This window comes from Zootoca vivipara, chromosome 9 (genome assembly GCF_963506605.1).
Source record: "Zootoca vivipara chromosome 9, rZooViv1.1, whole genome shotgun sequence".
In the NCBI taxonomy this organism is placed as follows: domain Eukaryota; kingdom Metazoa; phylum Chordata; class Lepidosauria; order Squamata; family Lacertidae; genus Zootoca; species Zootoca vivipara.
Genome location: NC_083284.1, coordinates 76,165,342 through 76,180,905, shown reverse-complemented (window position 1 = coordinate 76,180,905; position 15,564 = coordinate 76,165,342). Strand labels below are relative to the sequence as shown.

Genomic DNA, 15,564 nt, shown 5'->3' with positions numbered 1-15,564 from the left:
AGGACTTAAAGTTATATATAAATTAACTCAGAATTAGTCATTTCCTTCTTTTTGCAAGGAAATATCACTTTCCCAAGCAAACCAATGAAAGATTTTAAACATTGTACAATACAATATTTTAAACCTTGTACAGCCTGAACTTTTGGAGCACTGAATGTTAAATGTCTGCAATACGTAAAATGTACCTGAGGATAAAATTTCATGCTTATTTTATAGACCAGTTGTTGGGAACATGTCTATTTTCCTGTCTCCTGGAATATATACCTTACAAAGAGTGAAACTCGCCCCAAACAAATGTAGTGTGAGCTTTCAAATTTCTGTTCTGCTGTTGAGAGTAGCTGTTGATTGAGGGGATATGTGGCAGGTTTTCACAAAGGCAAGATTTTGAAGCAAAACATTAGATGTGCAAAAATAGATGGCTTTTAAAGCAGAAGTTATAGGCAACCCAGCCATACCTAGGATGGCCTGTTAAATCCACAGGTCTGTGCAACCATAAATAAACTGTGCTTTGTGACTTGGTTGACTGAACATCAGAATCACAACCAAATTGCACGTGTTCAGAGGAGCACAGCCACCTTTGCAAATGGGAGTCCAGAGTCTGCATTGCATTTGAGCAGCCCCTAAATTGTGTCAGTTTGAGCAAAATGAAGCATGCACCTCTTTTTCTCTAATCTAAGATGGTAGCAATCATTGTTGTACCACTGTAAATCTGCTTTGATCCACTGTCTTTGCACAGCAGATTATGTTCCTCTGCATTTCTGCTCATGTTTCAAATGTGGGGAATTTGTTTTAAGAGGTTCTGTTGCCATTTCCATCAGTAGTGCACCCTTGGCTAGAAATGTTTCAAAATGTTCTTAACAAATCATAGCGAGCAATACGAAATGGTTAGAACACATAGCAGAAGTTTTAACAATGGTGTGAATATAATGCAAAATCCATAACCCCCAAAATGTGGGGAGCACTTTGGAGCAGCAGTTCGTGGGGCAGTTCATGTGCTCAGAAGCAATCTGTGCACTGCCTCGGGCCACAAAACAATGTTGATCAGTTCTACGATCAGAACATGATTTAAACATGCCACGAGCATTTTGATCATTATTTTGTTTTAGCCTTAATAGAAAATATTCAGTATAGAACATTTGAACTCCAAGGAGAGCAAGTATATACTGTACAGTATATATATTTCTTTTGAGGGGGTGATGCTGCAGATATTTCTCTAGTTTCCTCCATGAATTGCTTTCATTTATGACTGTAAACCCCAGGATACTAACATGATCTTAACTCACTCACCCTTTTTTTTATGAAGGTGTCTCCTCTACTAAAATAAATAAGCCATTGTCCATCTGCACAGGTGCATGGTTTTAACTTCAGAGATTTTTTTGGGGGGGGGATTAAAACAGTAACAGTAGTTTTGAGTTTTTAAATAGTGGATAGCTATGTAGCTGAGAATATGTATCTAGAATTAATTTTGGTAGTAGAGCATCTTCAGTATTGACAAGCAACCACTGTATTTTTATAATCTTAGAATTGTAGTTGGAAGGGACCCTGCAGGAATAGGCAGCTGTATTTTGTTCATGCTCTATGAATTAATGCAGCTGTAGTTGATTATAATGGATTTCTGTGAATTGTGTCAAATGTTAATTCAACATGGCATACTCTAGTATGCTTTAATCACTTTATAAAATAAAATTACCCCTCCCCTCAAGAAACATCAAGAGACATTTGTTTAATGAGGACAAAAGAAATAATGGATTTCAAAGTACTAATTCCAAATTTCAAATTGAGCTGGTGGAAAGGAAAAATAAATTGTTGTCGAGAATGTATAACTTTCTTTTGGAGTGGAACACCAAGGATGAGGAGGTAAAGGAAGTTATGATAAAATGGGCAATCGATTTTGGTTATAACATTGAATTTGATTTGTGGTCTAAATTTTGGAACCAAACTATGAAATTTACAGCGTGCACGGTACTAAAGGAAAATGTCATGAAAATGATGTACTTGTCGTTGGTACCTGACACCAGTCAACGAAAAACAAAAAGTGTTGGAAATGCAACCAAGAGGATGGAGAATGGTCGCTGTTTAGTAAAGTAAAAACATTTTGGGAGTCGATATACAATGAATTTAAAAAGATGTTAAAATATACTTTCCCTAAGAAACCGGAAGCCTTTTTGTTGGGGCTAATGGGAAGTGAAATTAAGAAGAATGATCTAAGGCTGTTTATGTACGCCACCACAGCAGCCAGAACAGTGCTAGCTCAAAAATGGAAAACAACAGAAATTCCAACAGTTGATCAATGGTGAACTAAATTAATGGAATACTCAGAGTTGGCAAGGATGACGGGAAGGATAAGGGAACAAAAAGACCAGAAGTTTCAAAAGGACTGGAGTAAATTCGTGGAATATTTCATAGAATCATAGAATCATAGAGTTGGAAGAGACCACAAGGGCCATCCAGTCCAACCCCCTGCCAAGCAGGAAACACCATCAAAGCATTCTTGACATATGTTTGCCAAGCCTCTGCTTAACAATGCTTTAAAGGAGCATTGTAAAAATGTGAAGACACTGACAGGACTAACATAAAACCTACACCATGTATAATAGGTATCTCTGGCTATAAACAAGATCAGACTTCTTTAAGAGAAAGCCAGGGTTAAAAAAGGGAAAGCGCAAAAAATTAGAGAAAAAGATCTGAAAACCAAGGGAGGGGAAGGAAGGAAGTCATGTTCGGCAGAACATTAGTACTTATTGGATGGTTGCATAATATTTGTAATAGATGTATTAGTTTGTAACAGATGTATTAGTTTATTTTTTGTTATCTTTTTTTGTATTTGGAAGAACAATAAAAACAAACTAAAAAATAATAATAATGGTGGTGGTGAAGTTAGTTCTGTCCCTTTGTTCTGTCCCCTTCTTGGACAGAGGAAGGGACAGGGGTAAAGGAAGCCCTTTGCATGCAGAATGTCCCAAATACAGAATGCCCCAGTATTTCCAGTTGCAAGGATGCTCTGTCCTGCCACCGCAGGTGGAGGCAACAATGCTGCCAAGTGTGTTTCTGGAAGCTGCAGGAGATGTGGGGGCTCTTGGGCCTGAATCCTGCTTGGAATCTGGTTGGCCACTATGAGAACAGGATCCTGGACTAGAGAGGGTCCCAGGGGGTTCTTATCTTCTTAAGGTTCTGTAGTATATTATGGGAAGGACTCTGCTAGGGTTGCCATATTTCAAAAAATGAAGTTTTGAAGCCGTTTCTTAGGAAACCTGCCCCAAAATCAACACTTCCAATATGGGCTGCCATAGGCCTGGGTTTCCCCGGACATTTTTAACCGATTTTTGAAAATTCCGCCCAGATGCTATTTTTGATGGGTGAACCCCAGCTCTGTCCTAGAAATTCCAGACGTATGGCAGCCCTACTCTGACCGAGCCAAGAATGTTTCAGAAATCCAGGCCAAAATGTTGTGAGGGGTGTGCGTGCTCCAACCCTGCCCTTTTTTTAGGTTGCCATTGTTCCGAAGCTGAACACCGACTCTACAATGAGCTATTTGCCAATTACAACAACATCATCAGGCCTGTGGAGAATGTGTCTGACCCGGTCATGATTTGGTTCGAGGTGTCTCTGTCGCAACTCGTAAAGGTGGTGAGTAGACTGCGAGAGAAGCCTTGAGGCTTTCCCACTGTTTTCAGACTTTTACAACTGACGGGCAGACTGGGAGCCAGTGTGGTATAGTGGTTAGAGTTCTGGAACCTGGAAGACCCAGGTTCAAATCCCCATCTTGGCCATGAAGCTCATCGGGTGACTTTGGGCCTATCACCCTATCTCAGTCTTACGTACTTCACAAGGGACATTGAGGGGGTGAAATGGGAAGAGGCAGTAACAAATGAAATAAATAAACCATCCAGAGGGCGCTGGGTTCGGAAAAGCTGGACCAAAGGCTGTTTTTTTTTGTCCCAGTTCAGTTACTGAAATAATCCATGTGTGTCAGGTTGCCACTCAAGATCATCTGATATAACCTATTTTGGAGCAGCTGCACTGGATGCCGCTTCATTTTTGAGCCCTTTTCAAGGTGCACAAAGCCCTAAACAACTCAGGCACCAAATACCTGAAAGCCTCCTCCTCCCCTATAAACCCTCAGGTACTGGGATCAGCAGAGGGGACCCTCCTGGTAGTTTCATCCCCCTCAGGGTTATTTTGGGGGGTGGAGGGTCTTCTCCATGGTGGCCCCTAAGCTGTGTATGCCCCGCCTGGTGCCTTCACTGTACAGCTTCTTCTTTACCCTTGCTTTTGACACTTAAGGTCTATGTTTTTAGGATCCACCTTATTTTTATGGCTGTAAGGTTTTTGTTTTGTTTTTTAAAAAATGCTTTTAATGTTGTGTTTTAATGTTTCAACCTGCCTTGGGGTGAAGAGTGGATTATTATTAATAATAATGGCCATAGCAATAACTGACCTGAAAGTAAAGGAACCCACCTGTGCCATTCCCCCCCCCCCTCCAGCCAGGCCAAGAAAAAGAGCTGAACCACGCTCTCGATCCCTAGAGACTTGGATGAGGGGTTTCAAACCCAGCTATGACTTTTCTTTTCCCAGGATGAAGTGAACCAGATTATGGAGACTAATTTGTGGCTGAGACATGTAAGTAACCCCCCCCCCCCCAAAAAACCCTGCCCTTACCACAGAAGGAACCCTTAATGATTTTTGTGAAAAAAACCAAAAAACATTGGAAGTATTTTCAGTTATATATGTAGATTGCATACATACCATTTAAAGCACATAGCTTCCCCCAAAGAAACCAGGGAACTGTAGTTTGCTAAGGGTGCTGAAAATTGTAGCTTAGTGCCCTCTTTGGGGGGGGGGGATAGCTGGGGAAAGGGAAGAGATATGAAGTGCAGCAGGGCAGAAAGGGATTCCTTGCCTGCTCATCAGTATGAGACCTCTGGGTCTCACCCATTGAAGGAGGAACCCCCCCCCCCCAAGGCTACAGCCTGAGTCAGAAATAGAAAACACCTTTTATGCTCTTCTGACCCCTAGTGGTTTTCTGTCTTGTTGGCATTAAGTAAATCATAACAGCAGCATCCTGGGGAATGAAGAAATCCCACAGAAATGGTGTGAGGAATTCAGAGATCTCATTGGGTGCCCTTCCCTTTGAGAAAACAGAAAAGGGAGAGCAAATCCTAAACTATAGATCCCCATTTTACAATGCTTTATAACATTATCTGCCGTATTTCAAAAAATGAAAATCCAAACACAAGAGTCATTGAGCTTTTTCTTAAAAAATTATGGAAGATCTAATTATGGAAGGTCTCCCATTTCACTGTATCTGAAGAAGTGTGCATGCACACAAAAGCTCATACCAAAATAAAAACTTAGTTGGTCTTTAAGGTGCTACTGAAGGAATTTTTTTATTTTACTTCGACCCAGACCAACACGGCTACCTACCTGTAACCATCTACTTTTAAGAAAATTCACCAAAATCTACACTTCCGACATGGGTCGCCATGCACCCAGATTTTCCCAGACATTTAAGCAATTTCCGTTTCTGACAGCCAAATCTCAGCAATGTCCAGGAAATTCCATACATATGGCAACCCTGCATTATCAGGCATATTTAGCCAGCCACTGAAAAATGTGGGGCTTTTGATCACTCAAGGTGACCCATCATTCCTTAGATTTCTGATGTTTACCCTGCGAATGCTTTTCTTGGGCAGCCCTAAGAAGCCCTGGTGTTTCCTACTTGGCAGGGGGTTGGACTGGATGGCCCTTGTGGTCTCTTCCAACTCTATGATTCTAAGAAATTAAGAAGGGGGAATTAACAGCAGGCTTGGGGGGAGGGGATTGTGAGGTTTGCAGGTGTACAAAAAGCCATTCCCAATGCTTATCAGGGATGGAATGTTGGGTGTGTTTGTGTAGGAGGAAAAGAAAGCATGCATTCACACCACATTTAAAGAACATGGCTTCCCTCAAAGCAAGCATCCTGAGAACTGTAGTATGATAAGGGTGTTGGGAACCATAGCTCTGCAAGGGATAAACTATGGTTCCCATAGATAGATGATAGATACGGTATGTAGATAGATAGATAGATAGATAGATAGATGATAGATAGATAGATAGATAGATAGATAGATAGATAGATAGATAGATAGATAGAGCAAGCAAGCAAGCAAGCAAGCAAGCACTGGGTCTAATTTTAGTGTTGTTTTTACATTTGATTTTCACATTTCTTTTTATTTCTGGTTTTATTCTATAAGTTGCATTGAGACACATAAGCACTCTAAATGAATGAATGAATGAATAAGGTATAATAGGAAGTTGCGGGGAAATTCTAAAATGCCGCTTCATTTTTCTTCTTCATTGATTAGATATGGAATGATTACAAACTGAAATGGAATCCAGAGAAGTATGGAGGTGTTCAGTGTATTCGAGTGCCATCGCAGAAGATCTGGAAGCCAGATATTGTGCTATATAACAAGTAAGATTATACAATCTGGTCTATTCTTAAAAGTTTACTTTATGTTTTAGCATCTTTCCCTTTCCAAAGGTGTGGTAAAATCCATGGTATGGAAGCTGAGTCCCACCAGCAAGACCACTGGGTGGATGGAGTTGTAATTCGCCATCATCTAAGAGTGGCTTGTTGCCCAAGACCCACATAACCAGAGACCCAAGAGCATCCACAATCAAAACACAGGTTCTTATCCCAAGGCACAGCACTCTCCTTGTTAAATGCTCATTTGGAAAGGAACGAATCCCCACATACACCTGCTCATCCTATTTCTCTGTAGAGTGAATGCATCCATAAACATAAAACCATAGAACTACAGAGTTGGAAGGGACCCCAAGAGTCATCTAGTCCAGGGGTGGGCAACTTCCAAGAGACTGCGATCTACTCACAGAGTTAAAAACTGGCAGTGATCTACCCCATTTTGGGGGGGTTCAGGTCAAAGTTGTTGAGCTTTTTTTTAAGAAGGAAAGCCCTGTTTCTGGTGGTTCAGGTCATTTTAGGGGTGCAGGGCAAAGATGTTGAGCTTTTTTTAGGGGAGCCAAAGTTTTTTAGCTTCTTTGGGGGAAGCCACTGATCTACCGGTGATCTACCACAGACATCCAGTGATCTACCGGTAGAGCACGATCTACCTGTTGGACATGCCTGATCTAGTGCAACCGCTTGCAGCGCAGGAATCTCAACTAAAGCATCCAGGACAGATTGCCATCTGACCTCTGCTTATACACCTCCAAGGAAGGAGAGTCCACCACCTTCCAAGGGAATCTGCTCCACTGTGGAACAGCCCTCAACCTCCCAAAGTTCCTCCTAATGTTTAGTTGGACTCTCCTGTCAGTTGAATCAAGTGGTTTGGGTCCTAACCTCCATAGAATCATAGAGTTGGAAGAGACCACAAGGGCCATCCAGTCCAACCCCCTACCAAGCAGGAAACACCATCAAAGCATTCCTGACAGATGGCCGTCAAGCCTCCGCTTAAAGACCTCCAAAGGAGGAGACTCCACCACACTCCTTGGCAGCAAATTCCACTGTCAAACAGCTCTTACTGTCAGGAAGTTCTTCCTAATGTTTAGGTGGAATCTTCTTTCTTGTAGCTTGAATCCATTGCTCCGTGTCCGCTTCTCTGGAGCAGCAGAAAACAACCTTTCTCCCTCCTCTATATGGCATCCTTTTATATATTTGAACATGGCTATCATATCATCTCTTAACCTTCTCTTCTCCAGGCTAAACATACCCAGCTCCCTAAGCCGTCCCTCATAAGGCATTGTTTCCAGGCCTTTGACCATTTTGGTTGCCCTCTTCTGGACATGTTCCAGCTTGTCAGTATCCTTCTTGAACTGTGACCCCACTGTTTCCTTGTTCTTCCTTTTGCTACGGACACACCCATAAAAGCCCTTTTTTGTTCCTTTTAACCTCTCTAGCAAGCCTGAGTTCATTCTGTGCTTTAGCTTTTCTGACTTTGTTTCTACACGTGCTGGCTATTTGTTTGAATTCCTCTCTGGTGGTTTCCCCCTTTTTCCATTTTTTGTACATATCCCTTTTAAATCTTAACTCAGTTAAAAGTTCTTTAGATAGCCCCCTGGCTTCTTTAGGCACCTTCCATGTTTCCGTCTCATTGGTATTGCCTGAAGTTGTGCTTTTAATATCTCCCTTTTAACAAACTCCCAACCATCATGAACTCCCTTCCCTTTTAGTATTTCTGTCCATGGGATCTCACCCAGCGTTTCCCTAAATTTTCTGAAGTCGGCTTTCTTAAAGTCTAGAATTTGAGTCTTAGTATGCTTGGTTGCTTCTTTCCGCTGGATAATAAACTCCAGAAGAGCATGGTCACGCCCACCTAATGATCCTGCCACTTCTACCCCACTAACCAGGTCATCACTATTGGTTAGGATCAGATCTAAAATGGCTGATCCTCTTGTTGCTTCTCCCACTTTCTGGGCAATGAAATTGTCTGCAAGGCCAGTGAGGAATCTGTTCAACGGTTGTTCCCCCTCCATTTAGAAGGTTGTTCCCCCTCCATTTAGAACGCTGTCTAGCTCCGCCTACCAGGGAACACCTGCCTATTATGGGAGTTATAGGTTAACCCATGATGAACCGGAATCATCATCAGGCACTATTCCGCCACAGTCAACTGTTCCAGGAAGGCTTCATCTGTGTCCTCAATTTGGCTTGGGGATCTATAGTAAACTCCCACAATGAGATCACTGTTATTTTTCTCTCTCTTAATTTTGACCCAATACTCTCAATATGGCTTTGAAGTTTTTTAAAAAATGAAAGGCACAAATACAGGATGGGAGACACCTGGCTTGAGAGCAGTACATGTGAACAGGATCTAGGAGTCTTGGTAGACTACAAACTTGACATGAGTCAACAGTGTGATGCAGCAGCTAAAAAAGCCAATGCAATTCTGGGCTGCATCAATAGGAGTATAGCATCTAGATCAGGCATCCCCAAACTTCGGCCCTCCAGATGTTTTGGACTACATCCCTGACCACTGGTCCTCTTAGCTAGGGACCATGGGAGTTGTAGGCCAAAACATCTGAAGGGCCGCAGTTTGGGGATGCCTGATCTAGATCAAGGGAAGTAACAGTACCACTGTATTCTGCTCTGGTCAGACCTCACCTGGAGTACTGTGTCCACTTCTGGGCACCACAGTTCAAGAAGGATAGTGACAAGCTGGAACGTGTCCAGAGGAGGCCAAAATGGTCAAAGGCCTGGAAACGATGCCTTATGAGGAACGGCTTAGGGAGCTGGGTATGTTTAGCCTGGAGAAGAGAAGGTTAAGGGGTGATATGATAGCCATGTTCAAATATATAAAAGGATGTCATATAGAAGACAGAGAAAGGTTTTCTGCTGCTTGCGGACACAGAGCAATGGATTCAAACTACAAGAAAGAAATCCTGGATCTCTTCACAGGTATACACATCCCTGACATATAACAGCACTCCTCCTCCTCCAGAGAAGCAGAAAACAAGCTTGCTCCCTCTTCTAAGCAACAGCCTTGTAGATGTTTGAAGATGGCTATCATATTCCTCATTCTCATCTTCTCCAGGCTAAACGTTCCCAACTCTCTCAACCATTCCTCATCAGGCAAGGTTTACAGACCAAGCCTTGGCATCACCTTTTCTCCTTCATGAAGTAATTTTGTGCAGCAGCACCCTGGCCCCCCTTGCAATTTCTTACCATTTCACACATCCCAGGGATCATCAGACTTTCCAGGGACCATAGAGCAGGATATCTGACTCACCTAAGTCACAATCACACAAGGGCCACTAGATGGGGTTCACTACAGGCTACCTGCAAAAGTCAAAATCAGGAGCAGCAAAGTGATCATCTGAATCCACTCCCTTGCTAGCTTTTTCTTCTTACATTGGACAAATCCAATCCACATCAGACTTTCTTGTCTCAGTAGTGTGTCTGTGTTATGGACTGGCACAACCTAAGCAGTCCAGACATACAGAGGTTGGATGGTCATCTGTCATGGTTGCTTTAGTTTTAATTCCAGTATTGGAGGGGGCTTGACTCTATTGGGATCCCTTCCAACTCTATGATTCCTGTAAATCAGGGGTCGGCATCCTACGGCCCATGGGCCACAAGCAGCCCATGGGGTCATTTAACCAGTCCACGGACCCCCGCCACCCACTCGATCGGCTCCTGTGTGCCGTGCTAAATCAATGCAGAGCAGAGCAGGGACCGCCTTCCGCAACGCTGCCCAGCTTCCCATTGGCTGCAGGAAGCTCCTGCAGCCAATGGGAAGCTGCGCTTGTCTCCTCCACAACGGAAATAGTGTTTGCACCCACTGCAGTGTCTGCAGGACCTTGAACCGGCCCAAGCCACAAAAACTTTCCTGATCCCTGCTGTAGATGAATCCCAGTGCCTCCCTTTCCCTTCCATTGTTTCTCTAACATGGTATCTTCTACTGAACTGAATAAATGAAATGTGTAATGAACTTTGAATAGAGTATGGCAGAAGTAGCATTACATTTCTAATCTGCTAGCTTCCCATAAAAGAACAATAATTGCTACACTGGGGCACTAATTGAATCCCATCAATATATGTTAGGAGGCATCGAGAAAGAGGCTGTACAGAACAGCCATCCCTCCAGGGCAGCATTTCCCAAACATCTGATAGATATGATGCTAATTATGTTCAAGCAATTCACTGTATTGTGTTTTTGAAAGGTAAATCGCTGCAGGATCGGGGATGTTGCATGCAGGGAGAGGGGCGACCTTTGGCCCCCTGCTTCAGTTCCAACAAGAGTCTGAAGACACTGTATGCAACGGGAGGAACACAGTTCCAGAGGGTGGGGTGGGGGTGTAAATGCAATGCAGTTGAATAATGTCTGAAACAACGTGAGAGCTGAAACACAGCCAACTTTCAACATTAAAAATTATCCAAATTTTGCAATATACCGGTAGTTCTCCAGCCAAATGAGGGGTGCAAAAATGCCCACGCTAGGGTGAAGTGTGTGTTAAAATTCATTGGTGAATATAACACTCAAAAAATGCATTAGATTAGAGGAAATTGCTTTGCAAAAATGTGTCTATTAGGAGAAATTCACACTAAAATGCTGCTGAATTTTCATGAGGCCATTTTTTAAAAAAGGAATTCAAAGTGATGTGACAATGTGGAGAACACAACTTTTGACTCTGTTGCTTCCCCCACCCCCCACCCCCTAGTGCTGTTGGAGACTTCCAGGTGGACGACAAAACCAAAGCATTGTTGAATTACACCGGGAATGTGACTTGGATGCCACCAGCTATTTTTAAGAGCTCATGTAAAATCGACGTGACATACTTTCCATTTGACTACCAGAACTGCACCATGAAGTTTGGCTCCTGGTCCTACGACAAAGCCGAGATCGACTTGGTTCTCGTTGGCTCCACTATGAACCTCAAGGACTATTGGGAGAGTGGAGAGTGGGCCATCATTAAGGCACCAGGCTACAAACATGACATCAAATACAACTGCTGTGAAGCCGTGTATCCAGATATCACCTATTCCCTTTATATCAGGCGGCTGCCCTTATTTTACACCATCAATATGATCATCCCGTGCCTCTTGATCTCCTTCTTAACCGTGTTGGTGTTTTATCTGCCTTCTGACTGCGGTGAGAAAGTGACACTGTGCATCTCAGTCCTTTTGTCCTTGACTGTTTTCCTGCTGGTGATAACAGAGACCATTCCTTCGACCTCTCTAGTGATTCCACTGATTGGGGAGTACCTCCTCTTCACCATGATATTTGTCACTCTCTCCATAGTCATTACAGTGTTTGTGCTCAATGTACACTACAGGACGCCAAGGACACACACCATGCCTGAATGGGTGAAAACCATCTTCTTGAACTTTCTCCCCAGGATCATGTTCATGACCAGGCCCACCAGTGAATCAGATGACGGTGGCCAGGACTCAAAGCCGTCTTACAACACGGAGCTCTCTCACTTGGACTGCTTTGGCGGCACAGAGACCAGGTGCTACAAAGACGGCCTCCCGTGCCAAGAAACAACCTGCGTTTGCTACCAACACCAACATATAAAATACGTCAAGGTGAACAGCAACCTGATCCAGAGCTCCAGTTCTGAATCTGTAGACGCTCTGCTTTCGTCTTTGGTAGTATCACCAGAAATGAGAGATGCAATCGAGAGCATTAAATACATTGCAGAAAATATGAGAATGCAAAATGAAGCCAAGGAGGTATGGGCAAACTTTATTAATTATTCAAGCTACATGCACCACACTTTAAATCAGGGCTAGGGAACCTTTGACCCTCCAGATCAGCCTTTCTCAACCTTGGGTCCCCAGATGTTGCTGGACTACAACTGCCATCATCCCTAGCTAGCACGACCAGTGGTCAGGGATGGTGGGAGTCATAGTCCATTAGCATCTGTCAGGTGAAAGGTTCCCAAGTCATGGTGCAGAGCAGGGCAATAAACCTGTGTACCCAGGGAACAAAACATCAGACTGCAGGGGTGAGGAACCAGAGAGACCTATCTTGTACCAGGTCAAACTATTTGTTCACCTAGCCCAGTACTGTTTCCTCTGTCAGACCAGGGCTCCTCACCACTTCAGATTCTGGGCTTCCCTATCACTTGCAACTCAGTCCACCACACACGGAGTTCACGACAAGAAGACGTACTGACTTGGATGACAAATTCGTGGATAACAGCTCATCATTGTAGTAGTAAGTAATACTACTTACAGTGATCTCTCGACTTACGAACTTAATCCGTTCTGAATGCACATTCCTAGGTCGAAAAGTTTGGAAGTCGAAACGCGGCTTCCCATAGGAAGAAAATATTCGGAAAAATTCCTAAGTCAAAAAAACCACATTTAAAGCCGCCAACAGTTTCCGTTCGGATGTAGAAAAATTCGTAAGCGTGCGGCCATTTGTCCCGTAAGTCAAAACCTACGGATGTCGAGTAATTCGTAAGTCGAGGGACCACTGTACTGTGTATTACTTACAGTAAGGACATAGGAAGAGCTTGCTGGATCAAGCCCATCTAGTCCACTATCCTGTTCTCACAGTGGCTGACCAGAGGCTTCTAGGAAACCTGCAAGCAGGACCCCAACACAAGAGCCCCCTCCCCTCCTGTGGTTTCCAGCAACTGGTATTCAGAGCACAGCCATCCTGGCTAAAAGCCATCAATAGCCCTATCTCTCCCCCATGAATTTGTCTAATCTTCTAGGTTGGTGGCCTTCACTGCCTCTTGCGGGAGCAGAAGTTCATCTTCCAACCATGGGCGTACCCAGGATCAAAACTAGGGGGGGGCAAGGGGAGGGGCCAAGGCACGGAAGGGGAGAGGCCACAAAGTGGGCGGGAACGGCGAACTCGCGCTCCGCCGGGCTGTGCCCCTCCCTAGAAGCAGGGCTGGTGGGCGGAGGCGGAGCCCAGCCCAGCGGAGCGCGAGTTCAGCGTTCCCGCCTGCCGCACCGCGCTCTCTGGTTCCCCGCCGCGCTTGGCCTTGCCAGAGGGCGCAATGGGGAGCTGGAGGGAGGGCGCAGCGCGGCGGGCGGGAACGGCGAACTCGCGCTCCGCCGGGTAGTGCCCCTCCCTAGAAGCAGGGCTGGTGGGCGGAGGCGGAGCCCAGCCCAGCGGAGCGCGAGTTCGGCGTTCCCGCCCACCGCGCCGCGCTCCCTGGTTCCCCGCCGCGCTTGGCCTTGCCTGAGGGCGCGCCGGGGAGCTGGAGGGAGGGTGTGGCGCGGCGGGAATGGCGAACTCACTCTCCGCCGGGCTGTGCTCCGCCTCTGCCCACCAGCCCTGCTTCTAGAGTAGGGCAGCTGCCCTAACTTGCCCCGTGGTGGGTACGCCCTTGCTTCCAACATTCAGCTTTGTTAGATGTTAAGTTTGAGTGTTGTGAGGTAGAAAACATTCTCTGCCTCCTTCCTCCATGTCACACATACTTGAAACACTTCCATCATGTTGCCTTTTACTCAGCTTTTCCCACGCTGCCTTTTTTCATAAGGCGGTCCCGTCCTCCCCGTCCCCCTGAACATTTTGACTGCTTTTTTCTGAACCTTCCCAGGCTGGTGGTCCTGGTGAGGAAACTTTGACACTGCAATACCAGTCCAGCCATGGAGCTCCTTCACATGGTTGATTTTGTGATATCAAATCACAAATACTGTATGGAACTTTCATACCACCACAATAGGTTTATAAAAGTTATACCTCAATTGATTAAAAAACCATATTTTTATTTTCCAGACACAAGATGACTGGAAATACGTCGCCATGGTCATTGATCGCATTTTCCTGTGGGTATTTATTCTTGTGTGCATTCTGGGAACAGCGGGACTATTCTTGCAACCGCTAATGGTTAGAGATGAAGTATAGGCAATACTCCCCTGTAAAAATCTATTTCCTGTTTGCTGTCCAAACGTCTTACCTGCTCTCTCTTTATGTTAAAGTACTTATTCCTGTGTCTTTCAGTAGTGGAGTAAAGATACTTAAACATTAGGCTAGATTCAGCCACCTTCCATTTAAATGTAAAAACACTAATGATTTGTGTAACACTGTTATGAAGTACTGTATAAGACTGGAGAATTTTAATTTCTAGGAAGACTGCCAGTTTTCTTCTTATATTCATTCCTAGAAGAAAATGAAATTTCAATACATATGAGTAAGAGGGTTCTAATGAGTGGGTGTAAAGAGCCTCAAAGTAATGCTCTTACACAAGTGGAAAAAGTGTGTTCTACTGCCCTAAGCCAACCAAAAATATTGCAGTAGCTTAACAATGTGGATCACTGCAACAACTCTAGCCATATCATTGGTGGTGTGTCAAAAGTGAAGTCCTCCTCTCTAAATTCACTGGGATACTAGGTGACTATGAAATCAATTCCTCAACTCAAAAAGGAAGGATTTCTTCAAGTAACACACAGCTAATTTATGGAAGTCCTGGCCATAAGGTATGATACACACATCTATAGGGAAGCCAATAAAAAGAGCAAAACACCAGGCAGGAAGTCATTCACTAAGATATAGTCCCTGTGACTTCTGAGCTCTCCAGCAAATGAGGAAAAGCAAATGGATTGCACCTATCTTGTTTGTTTATTTTTAAACCTACCGAAACTCCTTTCATTTCCCAAGTCAAGCATTCACAACTTCAGGTCACTTGACCAATTAGAACAGGGGTCAGCAAGCTTTTTCAGCCGTGGGCTGGACTATATTTTGGGAAAAAAATATATGAATGAATTCCTATGCCCCACAAATAACCCCGAGGTGCATTTTAAATAAAAGCACACATTCTACTCATGTAAAAACACACTGATTCCCGGACCGTCCGCGGGTCTGTTTTAGAAGGCGATTGGGCCGCATCCGGCCCCCGGGCCTTGGGTTGCCTACCCCTGAATTAGAACATGGCAAGCCATGAATGACATGAGTTATGCAGCCGACTTTCGCTTGGGCCTAGAAACAAGCTCTTTAGCCATTGAAGTGTCAGGGAAAGGAAGTTACTCTCTTCCTTAGAGGGACTCATCAGAAAAGAGGTCATTGGTTATAGATGACAAATCTATATGCACTTTCAGTTGGACTTGCTTTTCTTACTCGCACACCATTGAGTTCAGGCATTGCAAAATGAAAATAGCCACGT

At 44.2% G+C, this 15,564-nt stretch overlaps 1 protein-coding gene across 2 annotated transcripts; it reads left to right on the top strand.

The window, feature by feature from the left end:
- Positions 1–3,570: 3,570 nt before the first annotated feature.
- Positions 3,571–14,959, top strand: CHRNA3 (cholinergic receptor nicotinic alpha 3 subunit). Of its 2 annotated transcripts, XM_060279095.1 has the most exons (6): positions 3,571–3,627; positions 4,576–4,620; positions 6,345–6,454; positions 11,158–11,910; positions 12,109–12,172; positions 14,181–14,959. In XM_060279095.1, the coding sequence occupies exons 1-6, from the start codon at positions 3,586–3,588 to the stop codon at positions 14,307–14,309; spliced, it is 1,143 nt and encodes a 380-aa protein (XP_060135078.1). In that variant the 5' UTR covers positions 3,571–3,585; the 3' UTR covers positions 14,310–14,959. The 2 variants fall into 2 exon arrangements, with proteins under 2 accessions (XP_060135078.1, XP_060135077.1); XM_060279094.1 differs by having other exon boundaries at positions 11,158–12,172.
- The last annotated feature ends 605 nt before the right edge of the window (positions 14,960–15,564 follow it).